The sequence below is a fragment of the Cheilinus undulatus genome, linkage group 15, assembly GCF_018320785.1.
Source record: "Cheilinus undulatus linkage group 15, ASM1832078v1, whole genome shotgun sequence".
Classification (NCBI taxonomy): Eukaryota; Metazoa; Chordata; class Actinopteri; order Labriformes; family Labridae; genus Cheilinus; species Cheilinus undulatus.
The window spans coordinates 13,263,137-13,282,094 of NC_054879.1; the positions used below are offsets into that span (position 1 = coordinate 13,263,137).

An 18,958-nucleotide genomic window follows, 5' to 3' on the forward strand; every position below is an offset into this window, starting at 1 on the left:
CATTTTTCATTATTTTGGCCTAATTTCATAAACTTAGAGTTGTTTAATTTAACTGAAATTTGACCTGGGGGTTCATAACACAGTGACCTGTCATACAAAAAATACAGATTAATTTTCACTTTACATGGTCTTTAAGCCCCTCCCTCGCAGATGCCGTCTGATGGCTATTGGGCTGCAGTTGGCACCAGTAATGGCCGTAAATTGGGTTGAGGATCGTCCCGTGTCTTGACGAACAGCAAATGGGATCCTCTGGCTCAGCGCTGGTGACATTTTTTTTTGATCTACCACTTGACTTTTTTGTTCCATATCCATCAGGATCTTTTGAGAAATTCAAAATGACTGTCTTACTGCATCCAACCTCAGCAGCGATGGCATGCCTGCAAGAGGCCTTGCCTATGCAGCTCAACAATCTGACCATATTCAAAGACAGATGCCTTTGCCATCATGAGGTCATGACAGTGTGAATACCCGACAGAAAATGACATTGAATCCACATTTTTGTGCAGATTTTGGCTTTTAAAGGCTGTGGTCTTTGACTTTTGATCAGCCAATGAACAGCCTATTTCAGTTTAGGTGTTGTTTTCAATAGATTGCTTACTCAATTTTTTTTTGTCTCACCCCCATTTCTTCTTTTTGCCTTTTGAAGCTCTACTTAGAACCTTCTTAAGATCCAACAGTGTAGAATGTAAGTTCTTGCATTTTTTCAACTGGTCTTAAAATTTTGATCAGGAGTGTATGTTTGAATATTATAGAAATTCTACAAACTGATTCAGAAAATAACAGTTACAGGATGTTATTTCAGTGTCTCAGACAAACAAAGTTGATAGAGAGAGAATGTAATTCTCCTTTTTTGGGTTTTTTTTTATTTTACATTCAATGAAAATGTTAGTATTAGATATTCTGGTCTACACTCCAAAACAGTAGGTGGCGGAAATGCACCATTTCGGTGTTCGCCAACCCAAGAGAGGAATGAAGAATCTGACATTTCTTTCGCCAACTGTCCAGCAGGGGCCGCCGTCTATTTTCTTGTGTGTTTATTGACTGTAGAAGAAGAACGATACCGCTAATATTGCTAAACATGGCACCCTCCCGAATGGGCTAGGAAAGTTATTTGGCTTATTAGATATGTTACAGTTTCATAATTATTAAGTCTCTCTGGATACACATTTTAAATAATAGTAGCGACCACGACATAAGGAGTCCGTATAGTGCTTTGTAAGTATCACATACCTGTAGTCATGATTTGATAACATCAGCGTTGTTAGCAATACCGTTAGCATTTTGCTGGCACGCCAAACGAGAACTATATATATATATATATGTATATATATATAAGTTTATCTATAACACGTCTTTAAGTCTGTTTGCTTGTTTGTTTTGATTCAAACTTTAATTTGGGTTTAAATAGCCCTAATAAAATGACTTGAACCGAGTAGCAACGAGCATCGTAAACCAAAGCTGTCACTGTTCACTGAACGTCATTGTGATTCATTTCTGAAAATTTTACCAGAGAGTTCATTAAAACGGCTGCAGGAATGGTTGTTTCCATTCACTGCGGTTATTTGATCCACAGGTTTCAGAGTTTTTAAAGACTTTGAAAACGATGTTGTCCCCATTGTGAAAGACACAGAACAGCATCATGGAGGTGTCTACAGAGGAGGGGGACTCAGAAGCCCCTCATGCCATCGATATGACCACCAGTGAAAAGGTGAGCTCAACCTTTATGACCACTTTTTGTTCATTAGAGTTTTATTTTCTGTAGTCATCTCACCTTTGATCAGTCCCAAGCCTTTGAATGAAGAGTAGATCAGTATTTTTTCCAGATTTTGATTTCTGATTAGTTGTAATCCCAACACTTTTCTGCACTGTTGTTAAAACACACCGTTTTACCCCATTTGACAACAATTTCAGAGCTTGACTCCCACTGAAATCACTTTTGATCTCCCATGAAGGTTCAGGGTCTTTGTAGTGATGCATAAAGCAAGGCAGGGTCCTCAATATCCGTGAAAAGTCTGGCAAATTTGTAAACAAGAAGCACATACTAAAAAGCTGTGTATCATGGTTTTGAGGAGGATAGTGAGTGATAGAGGACAGATAGAGTTCTCTGTTAGTTACGTCAAAGCAAATTAATAGTAATAATAATTATTGGCCTGCACAATATTTGGGTTTTACTGTAACTTGATATGGCTAGATGAAAACTTTTAATGTAGCCCATACAATATAGGCTAATGTAGTTTAGACCTTAAACTTCAGTCCTTAGAAAATGATTTAAATTTTATGGATTGGAGATAAACAAAGGAGTTACTTCTATTGATGTTGGTCAGCCCTTCCTAAAACTCCAGGAACTTATTAGTTGATTAAACAGATATTTCCAGCTGATATATCCTTTGTAAATATTAGGCTACATATTAGTCCTATCTGCTGATACTGATTTTATGCATATAATGTCATATATCCCCATTTCGTAACTAATACAAAAGTTCAGAAATTAGCAGTTACAGGCCATATTTTGCTAAAAATAAAAGGTTAGCTAAATATTCAGGGACTTTTTGTAAAATATCATATTGCACCAAATACATGTAATAATCTAATAGTGGAATAACCTATGTAAAATGTTTTAATATATGATTTTTTTTCTTACATTTCTTAAATTAATGAAATACATTCCAATTAAAAAAGCAAGAATGACCTGGACGTACAGGTCAACTTTTTTAAGAAAGACATGGTCATGTGACCCATTGTGGACGCAGTAGCTCAACAGGTAAATACATTTTATGACGAGATCTGTTACATGGTTAATCTTTTGTTTCCTCTTTTCCAACGAGGAATTCTGCCTTCTGATACATGATACAATAAATCTTTGCACAGAGGGCCAGTACGTGCCTAATTTCCTCTTCTAGAATTAGGCATGTCTGCGTCTGTAAAAATAACTATGTTTGACAATTTGTTTTCTTTTCTATTCCAGGTGGTTGATCTTCTGAATCAGGCTGCTCTGACACCCACAGATGAAAAACTTACGGGGCTCAAACAGGTTAGTTTTTGTTCAAATATGGACTAAATTCAACTTGAAAAAACTACCATGTAAAGCAGTATGTACATGAAGGATACTATACTGAATTTCTTTATTTTCCAGGTTCAGGAGCTCATCCTTAACAAGGATCCTTCTCTTCTTGACAACTTCTTGGATGTGAGTTAACAGTTTATAAAAGTTAATGTTGTTTGACCTGAGATGCACAGACGTTTTTTTAATTGTAAAGCTGTACCTAGTAACATGGCACATTGTTTAATAGATCACAAAAACATTTAAGTAAGCTTAAACATCATCCCCCTCCTTCCACCGGTCTGTTCCTGCTGTAGGAGATGATCGCCTTTCAGACTGACAAGTCTATTGAAGTGAGGAAATACGTCATCGGCTTCATAGAGGAAGCTTGGTGAGTCGTAAACCAAATTTTTACAATACAGTTTCATAAAAGCAAAAATTTTTCAGTGGATCTTATCATTTTTCTTTTTATCTTTTCAGTAAAAGGGACAATGAGCTCCTCCTCAGACTGATCGCCAATCTGAACATGTTGCTAAAGGATGAAAGTGTGAATGTGGTGAAGAAGGCAATCCTCACACTCACACAGCTCTACAAAGTTACTCTACAGGTGTGTGATTAAGTCACAAGATTTGATGCTTTCATCAAGGTGTTTCTTAAGAAAGAAAGTACTTGTAAAACAGAATCAGAAGGGTCTCTAGATACTCAGTATATGCTGGAAAAATGCTGTAAATGTAAAAAAAAAAAAAAAAAAAGACTGAGAAGTGTGTTTCACTGAATCATGGATTCAGACCTTTAATGAGTTTTTCATTATCAGTAGGCTCAGTATTTTGGGCAGGCCATGTGGGGGGCCGGATGATGCATTGGGGTTCATTCAGCATGGTCTGCTGTTTTGTTAGCTAGCTATGCCTTCACTCTGAAAGTTCATCTTCCCTTAAAGCCAGGATTTGCAGTTTATGACAGCTGAAAATGATGTATCTTAGTTGTAAGTAGGATGTTTTTTTGTATTCAGTGGACATGGCCACAGCATCCCAGAGGAGGGTTATTGCTGAACCAATTTGAGTTTGAAACTACAATTTATATGCTTAATGATTTGTTCATTTCTTGCATTTGGCCCGCTGGTTAATAAGATTATCTGATATTGTACAACAAACGCAAAGCATATGTTTTTATTGTTTCACACATACTTTTAAGAAAAACTCAAGGTATTTATATTAATATCTGTTGTTTTTTTCTTCTGGCTGATTTCTTGCTCAGTGGTTGGTGCGCTTCAAAACTGTAACAGAGCGGCAGGAAGCATGCTGGGATATGGTCACGCAGATGAAAGGCGATGTTTTGGCCTTGCTGGACTCTGAAAATGACGGCGTGCGAACTCATGCCATAAAGTTCACAGAATCATTAATCATCACTCTTTCACCCCGGACGGCAGACTCTGATGTGCCCAAACGTCAAGAGGGCGACATCAGCCTGGACAAAGTTCCCAAAGATCACTCGTACATCCGCTATGGTACAGATTTTAGAACACATGAACTGTATTAGTTCCGTTTACTGAGCCTGGTTTTAAACTGAGATCTCGCTGCTGTTTGGATCCACAGATGCTCTCTGTGAGGAGGGAAAGACTGCACTGGAGCGGCTACTGAAGTTCATGGTGCACCCGGCCATTTCAAGCATTAACCTCACCACAGTACTCGGGTCCCTTGCCACCATCGCCCGACAGAGGCCAATGTTTATGTCCGAGGTGGTGCAGGCGTATGAGATGCTGCATGGTAAACCACTGCTGTTTCAGTTGCAAAAAACTAAAATTAACAATTAGTAAAGCTGATGTTTGGTTGAGAAGTTTTCCCAGATTTATGTAACATTTCATCTTTATATTTGTAGCAAACCTGCCTCCCACTCTGGCCAAGTCTCAGGTCAGCAGCGTGCGAAAGAACCTGAAGCTGCACTTGGTGGCGGTCTTGAAGCATCCCTGCAGTCTGGAGTTTCAGGGTCAGATCAGCACTCTGCTGCTCGACTTGGGGATGCCTCAGAGTGAAATAACCCGATCAACGCCTGCACCGCGTGAGCAACGCAAAAGACCTCGACATGACCAATACAAGGAGGGGAAAAAGGTCAAGATAGGTGAGTTGTTAGTACTCTCAAACATTTTGATATTATAGATAAACTCATTTTAATGGAGAACATCAAGTAGGTTACTAGGTTTTGGAAAGTTTTTGAATATGAAAATTTCGAAAACTAAAATTTGGCTCTGTTAAAATTTCACTATACATTCTGTGTCCCTGAAATTGTCTTCATTCACTTTTTCTTACATTTACACACTTTAGTATGTTACTGTTTTGAATGAGGGCTTTCAATCAAAATAGTAACAAAAGATGACAAGTAGGGACGTGTCCTCAGCTTTGCCCACCTCTGCTGCTTTTTTTTTTCAATTTTTTTATTTAAAACGGCTCTCCATAGTTTTAATTTCAGAATCAGAATAATTTTTATTGTCATTGTACAACATACAACAATTTTTGGGGTTTTTTTGCATTACCATTCAGTGCTCGAGCAGTTTCTCATTTAACATTGAAACTTCTCTGGGATATGTGCTGTTTTTTAGTCTGTTAGTTTTGGTTCTTATTGTCCTGAACCGTCTTCCTGAGGGTAGCAGTTGGAACAGGTGATGTGCTTGGTGGGATGAGTCCTTCAGGATGCCCAGGGCCTTCCTGTGGCAGCGGGACCTGAACAGCTCCTCTCAGGAGAGGAGAGCACAACCTGTGATTTTCTGTGCTGTGTTGATGACCCTCTGGAGAGTTGTCTTCTCCTGAGCAGTGCAGCTGGAGAACCACACTGGGATGCAGTATGCCAGTACACTTTCAATGGAGCATCTGTAAAAGGACACCAGCAGCTCCTTGGCCAGGGAGTTGCTCTTCAGGACCCTCAGGAAGTGGAGTTGCTGCTGTGCCTTTTTGATCAGCACTGTGGTGTTGGTTTTCTTGTTGGAAACAAAGATCTGGTTAAAAGAAGAAATGGGTATGATCCAGTTATTTGTAAAACTTGTTTGCATTCAGAGCCGACCCTGATGGAAGACGACGAGGACAAAGAGGAGCCTGCCCCTCTCTCAGTCCCTAAACCAGCTCCTGTTCCAGTCGCTCAGTCTGCCATTGACCTCACAGCTGAGTTCCTGCACCCGCTTCTCACCCCTGAGAACGTTGCCAACCTGGTAAGCAGCGGTGGACACCATCTCTGTTTGCTTATGTTCTTCCTGTTGGACTGTGTCTGAGAGTTCAGCTCATTGTTCTTTCTGTTCAGGTGCTCATCAGCATGGTGTACCTGCCTGATGTAATGCCAGCATCCTTCCAGGCCACATACACACCTGTAGAATCAGCAGGCACTGATGCTCAAATCAAACATCTGGCCAGGCTGATGGCCACGCAGATGACAGCAGCTGGGATTGGTCCAGGTCAGTGACAAAGACATCCAGAGCAGGAGGAGAAGATTTGAGGTTTTATGTTTAGATTTGAGTGTTATGTTGACACAGTAGACATTTTTTTGAAGATTTATTTTTGGCCCTTTTGCCTTAATTGGAGAGACAGGGTAGTTGACAGAGATGGAAACAGTCAGTGAGAAGGTGGGGAATGACATGCAGTGAAAGAGCATATATGGAGCAAGACCTAACCAATAAGCCATCTGAGCTTCGACACAGTAGAATATTATGAGTGTTTTTGACACAATAGAATAGTTCAAATGATGTAAATATGATGGCAAATTGATAAAAAAAAGTTGATAGCAGTCTAAAATCCCTGAATTTAATAGCAACTAAAAGATGTAAACATGAAAAGGATTTTGCAGTTTTAAAGCATATGTTTTTGAAGCTTTTAAAAAAAATCTCAAAGAGATGGACTGTGAAAAACATTTGAAGGTGACACATTTTACCTTTTGCACCAGATTAGTATTACCAAGGGACCTCTGGAAATTTCTAATAATTGCGCTGGACATATGTTTTTTTAATCCCCTCCAAATTGACCATTTCTATAATTTGAAGAGGATAGATTCCAGGGCAAACTACCTCCCATATTTAAGGTCATACAGAGGTCCATAGGTAATTCCAATCCTGTGCAAATCACATCTGTGTAATTTAGGGTGGTATTTATGTGTTTTTGATGGTGTCAACCTTGATGCTAATCTGGAGAGGTAGGTGAGATTGTTCACTGGTTTATTGATCATGGACAGCTTGCTACAGATTATAAAATGTAAAAAAAAAACTTTGGCCAATGTTATCTATTTTTAACTGTGGTTGACAGTATGGTTAGGATAGACTACATTAATAAAACGCTGCCTGCAGTATGTGTGCATGACATTGCATTTTTGTATGAAATTTAGAAATAAAATATCATTGTCTTTTCATAGCCGCTATCATGCAGTACCTTCAAGTTTTCCTTCCAAAATGTCAGTAAATTCTAGTACATTACAGACCTCACTTACCTGGTGCAAATGTGCCGCAGCAAATACTAATGTTTGGGGTAACTAACAGATTATCAGAGGTCCATGGGTAATACTAATACTGTGCAAATAGTGCTCAAGCCACCTTTTAACACAGTCCCACTAATGATGCATCAGTGTTTTGCTTTAGTCAATTTTAACATGGATCAAGCACCAGAAGAGGTTTTTGACTCTGTATAAACCAGGTCTAAACAGCCATTCTCAGAATAGTCAATGTCTGCCTTGTAGAGACATGTAGAGGTATTTTTTGCTTATATATGGAAACAGTTGTTTAAAGCATTTGTTTTTGCCAGGATCATGACTAAAGTACTATTATCACAGGGCTAGAATTACCTCTGATCATTTGTGAATTACCCCCTGAGGTCCGTGTTTAGTGAGGTGCATTCGCACGAGATATCCGAAGTCTGTAATGCACAAGAGTTTACAGACATTTCTGAAGGAAAACCTGGGGGCGCTGTTTGGCTGCAGCAATGGAAAAACACATTGATTTTTTTTATTTTTAAAGTTCATACAAAAACTGCAATGTCCTGTACATAGGGGTTCTGCGGGGGACATTGTCTTCATGTGTCCTATACATGAGTTAGCCAGAGTTTCCTATAGACAACATGTTCTAGTAGTGTTTTTCTTTATATGTATATTGTAACATTTTTAGATGTGTAGAAAGCTTTACATGACCAATAAACTAGTGAGCAATCTCCTCTAAAGGCAGAGCAGAAGAGGAAGAAAGTCAAGCATCTCTACCATTTATTGATGGGGGAGTGAGACATCTTGGGTTAAATATGAACCCCATCTGTTGTATTAGCAGTTTTTTTTTGCAGTTAATGCTGACATTACTCTGCACTCTGTTAATTTTGGGTAATTATGCACCAACAATAGCCCTCCTCGTGCAGATTATTAATTAATTAATTAATGCTCTGCAACACATTTTGAATCGTAAATTGTGTTATGCATGAAATGTGCGGCTAAATAATACCCGCATAAGATCAGGCACTTATGAAGGGAAGCATAAGAGGAAAAGCAGATGGGCTGTGTGTAAAAACACAATTACCACCCTAGATTACAAAGATGCAGTTTCACATGGGATTAGAATTACCTGTAGACCTATGTATGTGCTGAAATATGGTAGGTAAGTTTGTCCTGCAATTTTTACCCTGCAAATTACAGACATGGTCGATTCACACGGGATTAAAAACGCAGACATCCTGCGTGATTATTAAAAAATTCCAGAGGTCCCCAGGTAATACTAATCCAGTGTGATTGGGGCTTAAGTTAAGATTCTGGTATTGGGACAATCCTAGTGTGTTGACTTGGCTCTAATATAAAGAAAAATGTCTCAGGACTCGAGCAGTGTAAAGCCAGAGAAGATGACACAGGCAAAGAGGATGGCATGGATGATGACTCTGCTAGTAAAGACCTTCTCATCAAGCGTAAAAATCCTGCTGTGATGATGGGACAGGCCATCTCTGTGGTTGGGGGTTACCAAGAAAAGACTGTAACTCAGGATGTTCCTGCCAAGAGGCTTCCTGAACCCATCCTTCCTACGGCCCAGACCAAGTGAGTCCTGGTTCTCACAAACATTGATTTTATATTGTCAGTTTAATCTTCTTGTTCTAATCAGCCTAATAACCCTGAATTATTCTGCTCTGTTACAGACTGACAGGAGCGAGTGGGAGGAAAAAAGTGTTTCGACTGTCGGATGTCGTCCAGCCGTTATCAGACTCTCAGATTGAAACGTTGACCTCCAGAGCAGTGAAACGGATCCTGAATTCAGAGAAGGCCATCGCTCAAAGCGGCATGTCCCATGTAAGTTATCATCTCATAATTAATTTTCCCATTTTCTACATGCAAAAAACCCTTAAGGTGGTTGATATTTGCAAACACAGTACACAGAAATGTTTGCAAATATCATGAACAGAGGTGATATTATGAACCCAATGGCAGAGAGAATTTCAAACAAATAAGTTCAGTTTCCTTAGTTCAACCATTTAAGCCAAAACCTTCCTTATTTAATGGTTCAATGCCACTACTTCATGTAAAATATAGTGAAAAAGTTTGCATAGTTTTGGCAGAAGTCATTAGAAAATATTTTGGATCCCTGGAGTGTGTACCACCTTGACTTTATTAATCCTCAGCATTTACCTGTGTTTGAGGATAACAGCAGTAAATCTGTCCTACAGGTCAGAGTAAAGCTCCTCTCAAGGCTCGTCACACAGTTTGAAGGGATGATGAAAGAAGACGTGCTGGGATTTATTCTAGATGACATCAGGACGAGGAGCGACCTAGCCTTTTCTCTCCTCTACCAAGAGTACAACACTTACCTCAGCCAGCTGCCATCTGGACTGCTGGATAGCTACGACCACTGTCTCTACACGCTGCTGTCAGGCCTGCAGGAGAAACCTGAGCAGAGAGATGGGTGAGACACAATAACTGATCATTTCACATGTTTGTAGCATGTTTCATTCCTGTCCATCCCTTTTTCAAGATGGTTTTAAGTGATGGAATAAAAATGGAAAACCTTACCTCCCTCCTTGTTTTTGTTTGGGATACTGGGAGAAAGGCCTGCAAGATATTGCAACAATATGATGATTTCTTTTTTTTAATAATAATTAAAATTGGTGATCATCAAATTAAGCTGTCTGATACTGTTGCCAGCTTGAAGAATATCTTGTTGAAAGTAACCCAAAGCAATCAGATGGTTCATAAAAGTTAGGGATAAGGGTCTTTGTAGGTGCTGAAGTTGTAATTTACACCATAGAACACAGCAGATTTCATCTGATTCAGACACAAATTCTGAGTCACACTACTCACTTGGAAGTTGTATCGTCTTTCAGTCGTTGAATTTTGTGCACTGTACAGGGGGACATGACCGTCTGCTCCTGATTGGTTGAAAAGATTTCTGACATGTTTGATATTTTGGTTGTATGACACATTCCTGATAGTGAGAACAGAGTCACAAGCAGAATCCTCAACTGTAAGGATTTCTTTTCCTTCATAAACTGTCAGAAAACATCTTAACTTACCATGCCAAAAGCAGGAATGACTTAAGGGTCCCCCCCTCCTGCTATAATAAAAGAAATAATCAAGCAGGAAGTACGCCTACCTCCCGACCTCTAGCTGACGCAGATGGTGATGCTGTTTGTTTGTTGATGAGGGTGAGGATTTGACTAGATACGACTTTTTCACAGGAAATGCCACAGATTTTACCCACAGTCTGTCCTGACTTTACTTGTACAGTGTGAAAACTCAGATCGTGTACAACCATTGTATATTGTGAGCACATAAACCATGCACCATGGTCGTGCGTCATAAGCGATTCAGTTGCACAGCATGAGCTGATGTTGTGCCATGACTGATAGAGAGAAGCCTTGAAATTGTACAGTGTATGCCTGGCTTTAAAGATGAATTATCAGCAGAGGTTTCCTGCTCCTCAAGGAAACAGACCCTGCACTTCTAGATATAGATCAGTGGTTGCCAAACTTTTTTACTTAGGCCCCCCATTCTCTTATCTAAGAAAAGCTAAGCCCCCACAGGACATGCTTGGAAAAATTGAACATCACTTTTGTTTGTGATCCCTGACAAATTTCAACCTTAATAGGCCTACTTGTCCTTGTTCTTGCCAAAAGAGCTATGCATGAACTAAACATTATTACAATGGTATATTAGGGCCACTCTTGATTATAAAGTTGGAAATAGTCGATTGTGTGGAAGAAAATCACACCAGGTGGAGCTGTCATTGTGGATCTTGTGAAGGTTAAATTGCTTTTAAAGGAAAGTAGTGTTAATATCAGATGTGCATGCTACAACTGCAGCTAGATTGTCTAATGTAACATTTATTTCTCCTGTTAGATTGATGCATATTGAGTTATTAGTTTGAAAAGTTAATAGCCAGTTTTGATGCTAATTTCAACAATATCACTCATCTAGATTGTTTTATTGTCCACTTCTTCCATGAAGCGAAGTTTAAGGAAGAAAGAGAGTCCACTATCACCCAGAACTAAGCCATATTTTACTTACTTGTTCTGTCTCTTGTAGTCTTTTCACCAAACTAGTCCTGGAGGCTCCCATCATAACAGAGTCAGCGTTGGAAGTGATACGGCGTTACTGTGAGGATGAGGTAAAAGATGAAGTAAGGACAATGATCCTCCTATAGAACCACTTCCCTACATGTCCTCCTAACTGTTTATTATCCTTTGTTTCAGTCTCGGGTTTATCTGGGAATGACGACTCTAAAAGAGCTCATTATCAAAAGGCCATCGAGGCAGTTTCAGTATCTGCATGTGCTCCTGGATCTGAGCTCACATGAGAAAGAGAAGGTGAGAGCATTTCTTCCAGATGTTCTGTCCACGTGCTCATCACTTTCAGCCAATTTATAACATTTACTGTCACTATGTTATTTTTAGGTGCGGACCACAGCCTTGGCTTTTCTGAAGCGCATGTACGAGAAGGACCATCTCAGGGACTACATAGAGAAGTTTGCTTTGAACTACATGCAGCTTCTTGTCCACCCAAATCCTCCATCTCTGCTTTTCGGGGCTGACAAAGATACAGGCAAGGGAAACTTTTCAACATAACCTGAATTTTACTTTGCTGGTGTACATAATGTCAAATTTTACAACTTTTAACATCTTATGACACCAGTGACAGACTGCCTTTCTTGCTTTTAAGATTCAGAGATGATAATATAAAAAATAAAACAGAGTCCAGTGTTGACCTGCTCTTAATGTAGAGTTTCATGAGATACATTTTATTCAGATTAGGGGCTATACAACCAAAAATTTATCAGCTTGCTGACGAAATCTCTAAGTTTTTTAAAGCTACTCCTCACCACCAGAACTTTGCATTCTGAGCATTTAAAGCATAAAAACAAACATTACATTGCATTCAACAGAAATTGAATTTTAAGTGACAAAATATATATCAAGATATAAAATTCAAACACACAAATCCCATAAAATTTTGAAAGTAAGTTGCACTGGTTTGTGAGATACAGTCTGTTTTGGGGGTCTCTCAGAGGGTAAAAAAGGTTCAGACTTTTGAGATGCTCTGCCTTTATTTCTTCCAAAACTCATAAAAACAGTTTTGTTGAGGAAATGGATAGCCCTCCTGTTGCTTTATCTAGCCTAAAGCATTCCTACCAGAAAAAACAAAGTTTCCATTCTTAATCTACTCCTCTGACCACATGTTGTTTTCATTGTGTGTTTGGTTCAAAAAGAGGTGGCTGCTCCCTGGACTGAGGAGACGGTGAGACAGTGTCTGTTCCTCTACCTGTCCCTGCTGCCTCTGAATCACCGGCTCGTCCATGAGCTGGCTTCTGTCTACACCGAGGCCATCGCCGACATCAAACGCAGCGTGCTGAGAGCGATAGAGCAGCCGGTTAGTCTCTTCACACTCTACATACTTAGTGACTTTTTTTTAAGTTTTAAGTAAGAATGGCAATTTCGATGAAAATTACAATTTGAATGTTATTGGCAGTTAATTCAAATACTTTTCTTTTATTTAATGGTGGTGAACAAACAGCTTTCAGATGTGTATGGTGTACGGGGGCAGTAACACTAAAAAGAAAAATGGAAATGTTTTTTTTTTCTTTTATCATTTCTGTAGATCCGTGGGATGGGGATGAATTCTCCTGAGCTGCTGCTGTTGGTTGAAAACTGTCCTAAAGGGGCAGAAACCTTGGTGACTCGCTGTCTACACATTTTGACTGATAAAGGTAAGGAGCACTTCTTATCTGTAAAGCAGGGTTTTTGGTAATAAATTCACAAAAAATATCAACACAGATGAAAGTCAAGGTGTTTAACATGTTTTTCTTCTGCCGCTCAGTGCCTCCGTCTCCTGAGCTGGTGGAGAGAGTCAGAGACCTTTACCACAAACGAGTGCCGGATGTTCGTTTCCTCATTCCAGTCATAAATGGCCTAGAAAAGGTAACGTATCTTATTCAATCCATGTAGTAAAGGCAGGAGCACGCAATGTGAGGAAATCAGTAGACACTTGTTTTGAGTAATGATGGTTTTGTAATCTTCATCACAGTATGTAGGTAGAAAAGAAATTTAGCTGTAGCATTGTTTTAATTACAGTGTTCATTTTGTTGCCATTTTACAAAATTAGTTCACTCAATAAAGTGTGAATGATCTATGATTGTCAGAAATGATGATAAGGATTTGTTGCTGGATTTCACTCAGATTTTTGTTTTTTTTCTCACAGAATGAAGTCATCCAGGCTCTTCCAAAGCTCATTAAACTCAACCCGATTGTTGTAAAGGAAGTTTTCAATCGTCTGTTGGGCACCCAACACAGTAAGATTTACTTATGTCTTTAATGCTCCATGTTTAAACACTTTTTATCCTTAATGTCTTGTTTTCAGAATCTGAAAAGAACCGTTTTTAGTTTCCAAGTATGAGGGCACAAACAAGGAGTGTGACTATGGCTTTACATTACTTTTATTAAGCATACAGAAATATTGACAAACAACACCTAGAATAAGGACCAATAGGTAAAGGTGCAAAAATGTTAGGACTAGAAACTACTTTTTACAGACCCGTTGATATGAATACAGAGGTTTGCATCTCAAAACATTAGACAACCATAGTGTTTTTTTCCCATAATTAAGTTCAAAAAATTGAAACTTACATTTTTTCTTGATTCATCATTACAAAGTGAAATATTTCAAGACAGTTTTGTTTCAGTCTTGATGGTTACAGCTTACAGATGACAAAAATAAAGTCTTCTATCTCAAAATCTTTACATAATACAAAACACTAATTTATGCACTAATTGTTTGAATCTTCTTTAGCACAAATTACTTCATCTGTGCTCCATAGCACAGCCAATCAGTCCGTGGCACAGCCAATCAGTCCGTGGGACTGCTGGGGTTACAATGACAGCAGCTTTCAGCTTGTCTGTGTTTTTGAGTCTGTCTCTCATCTTCCTCTTGACAGCACCTTGGATTTTCTCTATGGGGTTCTGGTCTGGCCAGTTGGCTGAGAACTATCACGCCCCTCATGGTGCTGGCCTTGGACCAGGTTCTGAGTTACAACTAATGCTAGCCTTACACCAGAGGACTTTGCTAAAACTTTTTAAAGAGTTTAAAAAGACTAACATCTGAGGCACTCTCACATTTAAAGATAATTTGCCAGCAGAACACTGAGTTTTTAGCTACAGACTAAGATTTTGCCAAGACTGGGGGTCACTAACTACAAGACTTGAATAAGATTCCTTTTGAGATTATTTTCCATCATGCATCTTGTAGGAATTCACAAAAGCAACTTTTGAGTAGAGAACAGATGAATAAGGAGATGGAGATTGCACTTAAGTTAATATGTCTTATAAGTGGATGTTTTTGAATCATTTACATGGAGTAGAAACAAAAGAAAAATGAAAAACCAAAGTAACTTTGAAAGTAAACCTTATGAAAATGCAGGTTGTCTCACCACAGAAACAAACTGATGGGGCTTTTACTTTGGAGGACCCAATGAAGGTTTACTGTACCTGTCTTATCAGCCTGGAATGAATTGATGCACAGACACAGGTGCAGAGAGATCTAACTGCAGCTCTGAGCAGAAATGTTTTCCATCTCTCGTGGTTTGAGCGGACACTGTGGCTTCAGACTGAACTACTCCCACTTTCATGTTTTGAAAAGTTGACTGTTTTGGCTCCTATTGGTGGTGGATGATGGTTGCATCATTGAAAACACAATCTGCATACAACCAGACAGAAGACATAACACCAAGACTGAATGAAGACTGCCTTAAAACTGCTTGGACCAAGTTTTATGACCACCTTAAACCTAATGACAAGATCTGGGGAGCACGCTGCAACCTTAGGAAGACTCTCGTGATTTGACACTGACTTTAAAATTTGTCTGCGAATTTGAGATCGCTTAAAAAGTCATTAGGTGTAAGGCCAGCATTAGTGATCATGGTGATCTCTCCTGGTTAAAAGAGGCATGAAAAAACTCTGACTTTAGGCTCAACAGACCAGGATTTCCATCTAATCTAACTTCCTGGTAAAACCCTCAGTAGAGCAGAAATATCTAACACAAATAACATTGCTCATACATTTACTCTAATTAATAGAATAAATACTCTAGTTTTCTGTTTCTGTTCTAGGTTTTTCAGGTGATATTTATTAATGTGTGGTGTTTGTTTTTTGTTTTCTTTCAGGTGAGGGCAGTTCATCTGTGTCTCCTCTCACTCCAGGAGACCTGCTGATCGCATTACACAACATTGACTCGACCAAATGTGACATGAAGTCGATCATTAAAGGTTGGTTAAATTGAGAAAAACCCTCAAAGTGAGAATTTAACATTTTTGCTGTTTCATCATTTTTTGCAAATGAGATGTTACTGATTATTCTTCTCTGTGTCTGTTCCCCAGCCACAAACCTCTGCTTTGGGGAGAAGAACGTGTACACGTCGGAGGTTTTGGCCGTGGTGATGCAGCAGCTGATGGAGCAGAATCCCCTCCCCATGCTGCTAATGCGTACAGTCATCCAGTCCCTCACCATGTATCCTCGACTGGGAGGCTTTGTCATGAACATCCTGTCCCGCCTCATTGTTAAACAGGTCAGCACCAAACTCTCACTGAATATTCATGGATCATACTGTTTTGAAAGTTTCTTTTTGTCATTTAACTTGACAATCAAAAGGATTAAAAGAAAAAATTTACAAAGAAGTTAGGCTTTCATGTATGCTACACACCCTTAAAATACAGCTAAAGTTTCAGTTTTGTGAATGAAAGGCTGCATCATAATTGTTTTCCCTCTTGAAGGTGTGGAAGTATCCAAAGGTTTGGGAAGGATTTGTGAAATGCTGCCAGAGGACGAAGCCTCAGTCGTACAGCGTCCTCCTCCAGCTGCCTCCTGCACAGCTGTCCAGCGTGTTTGAGCGCTGCCCAGAGATGAGAGATCCTCTTCTTCAACACGTCCACTCCTTCACTCCTCATCAGGTACAAGTTTTTACCGAGTTTTATGAACAGTATGCATCATTTTAGGAATCTTGTGTGGTTTCCTTATTTAACACCTACCTGTTTTTGTTTTAACAGCAAACTCACATTCCTGCTTCCATCATGTCAGTGCTGGAAGCGAATAAAAAACCAGAACCAAAGCCTGAGGAGCCTGTGATGGAGAAAGAGGTAACTGATTGAATAGACACATGGTTAACAAGTCCTGTACAGCTATTAGAGAGTTCCCTTGTAAATCTACAGCACATAGATTAAGATTCTCACTTAAAATTTCATGTCTTTCGTTGTGATACACTTTTTTTTTTTTTTAATAATAAATTGGATTTATTTTTTGTAAGTTGTTCTCTTTTTTGATCAAACAGATGGAAACCGCTCCTGTCCCAGTCGAGGAAGAAGTTCCTGTTGAAGCACTAAAACATCCAGAAACACCAGTTGAGCAGCAGTCAGAAGTCCTGAAAGATGAAGAGGAACCGATGGAGCAACAAGAGTCTGACCAGGTGATTCAGGAGGAAACTGCTGCTGACACTGTTTCAGAGGTAACATTACTCATCACATATTAAACTATCTAAAGAGCTTACTGATGTACAACCTCATGCTGTCATTAGCAAGCACCTCATTTTTTGCTGAAGTTAAGTAAGCAGATCACTCTATTTTTATGTCCTCTCATCGCACACTTTAAAAAACTGCTGTCTTAAGGGGCTTTTCCATTACATGGAGTGGCTTGGCTCAGCATGGCAGGGTAATGAGGCAGGGCCTTTGCTTTTCCACCACAACTGAGCTACCTGTTTGAGGCGCGTCTAGAGCTGATGATGCAGCATTTTGAGCTCTCCTCAATCCCATCCAATTTCTGATCTCTACACTGTGTGATCTGATCGACTTTACAGTGTTTTAAAGCAAAAATCAAACTGTAGACTGACAGCACCGCACGCATCTCTTTCCCATTCTCTCGCTGTGCGTGACTGCGGACTGTAAAATGAGCATGTAAATCTGGAGTTTTGGTCATGAGTCATAAACGCTTCATTCGTGCAGTAAATACTGCATTAGACCATCACTGTTAAGGAGTTGTAGTCAGTTCAAGCAGTGGCATCACTGCCATACTGTGATGGAAATGTAAATCCGCACGGCTTGGTTGGCTTGGTACAGCCAACGGTCATAGTGGAAAAGCCTAATTAGATAATTGCAAAACGCATGCATCAACAATAGTCATTCACATGTGGATCAACTGGTGAGACAGGTGAATATTATAACCTTGCAAAACAGATGGATATGCCCGTTTCCTTGTTTTTTTTTTACTGGCGAATCCATCTTGCAAAGCTCCCGTCTGAACTGTTTGGGCCCCGTTAGAAAGTGACAGGACCAGTCAGCAACGAGGGGCAGTACTTTCTGGTGCAGCAGAGTCGTGACATAAATAAGCAGCAGCGAGAGCTGGTGCAGTTCTGGAGGAAGAGATTAGTGTGGATGCTGCTAAAGTGCCAGTTTTATCAGAATTTGACGACATTTCGTCGTTCAGTGAAGAACAAAGAACAGCAGTGAGGTGTTTTCTTTTCAAAGACGAAAAAAGTCGAGTACTTACATGTCTATAGCCACCATGTTTCGCGTTGTTCGTCAGTAGCTGCGCACGCGCCACTTGATAGCAGCTACGTCACATGTTTTGTTGCTCTGATTGGCCCGTAGAGATGTGACAGACAGAACGTTCATCCAATCATACGCCGAGTTTTTTTTAAAGCCTCTGCCTTTTCTCAAACGTTTTCTATTGAAGCTTTACCAGATGGACGTGTGAAACAAATCCATCTGTCATGTCAGGTTATGAATAGTGAGTATACATATCAAAAGTTATCAGGGCAAATTTATGTACAACTGAGTATTGAGTAGTCAGAGTATTGGCATATGATAAGAAAAGCGGTATTAGGCAGGTAGGAGAAGCTTTCTGTTTTCTATGAGAAGAAGTGCGTGTGACTAGAAGAGCTGGCCAAGTAAGATAATAAATCAAAGCTGTTTGTTACTGTAAATGCTGTGTTCCCTGTCGGTTTTCCCCAAAATCTGAACTCAAAAAGTTTTCTCTGAAAGCTTGTTGTTTTGGTTTTCTTCAGGTGGATCTGACACAAGCAGAGAAGACACCATCACCTCAACAAGAGCTGGCTGAGGAAGCAATGGAGACGACTCAGCACGAACCTTCAGACCACGAAGAGCCAGAGAAAGAGGCAGAGGCTGACAACACTGGACCTGAGGCTGGAAGCGGTAGCGAAGAATAAATGAACATTTCTCTCTGAAATCATCCCACCAACTTTCTAGGATTTATCTCCCAAGAAATGTCTTGCCTCTTTTTGTATTTGTAGAAACAGATTTGATTTGAAAAAGTTTGAGGTGAATTTGTCTATGAAAAAGTCAGTGGATTTTAATGTCATGATGAGTAGGCAAATAAATCAAGAAAACGGTTTTCTGTGTGCTTCAGTTCTGTTTGCTCTTTTCTTTTACTGATAGAGTAA

The 18,958-nt window shown here is 39.6% G+C and overlaps 1 protein-coding gene across 2 annotated transcripts; it reads left to right on the plus strand.

Moving 5' to 3' along the window:
• Positions 1–1,055: 1,055 nt before the first annotated feature.
• On the plus strand, positions 1,056–18,909 carry sympk (symplekin). Of its 2 annotated transcripts, none has more exons than XM_041807537.1 (27): positions 1,056–1,215; positions 1,534–1,708; positions 2,966–3,031; positions 3,134–3,187; positions 3,358–3,431; positions 3,521–3,647; positions 4,295–4,544; positions 4,633–4,803; positions 4,916–5,155; positions 6,085–6,236; positions 6,326–6,476; positions 8,854–9,070; positions 9,169–9,319; positions 9,694–9,929; positions 11,549–11,630; positions 11,716–11,829; positions 11,917–12,064; positions 12,729–12,889; positions 13,118–13,226; positions 13,337–13,437; positions 13,718–13,808; positions 15,675–15,776; positions 15,888–16,075; positions 16,281–16,457; positions 16,554–16,643; positions 16,835–17,008; positions 18,563–18,909. In XM_041807537.1, the coding sequence occupies exons 2-27, from the start codon at positions 1,640–1,642 to the stop codon at positions 18,722–18,724; spliced, it is 3,657 nt and encodes a 1,218-aa protein (XP_041663471.1). In that variant the 5' UTR covers positions 1,056–1,215; positions 1,534–1,639; the 3' UTR covers positions 18,725–18,909. The 2 variants fall into 2 exon arrangements, with proteins under 2 accessions (XP_041663471.1, XP_041663473.1); XM_041807539.1 differs by having other exon boundaries at positions 1,574–1,708.
• The last annotated feature ends 49 nt before the right edge of the window (positions 18,910–18,958 follow it).

Excerpts from the sequence above, each read along its gene's own strand:
- sympk (XM_041807537.1), top strand. The coding sequence starts at position 1,640 with ATGGAGGTGTCTACAGAGGAGGGGGACTCAGAAGCCCCTCATGCCATC. Across the intron at positions 3,648-4,294 it reads TCTACAAAGTTACTCTACAG|TGGTTGGTGCGCTTCAAAAC; the intron begins GTGTGTGATTAA and ends TTTCTTGCTCAG. Across the intron at positions 4,804-4,915 it reads GGCGTATGAGATGCTGCATG|CAAACCTGCCTCCCACTCTG; the intron begins GTAAACCACTGC and ends TTATATTTGTAG.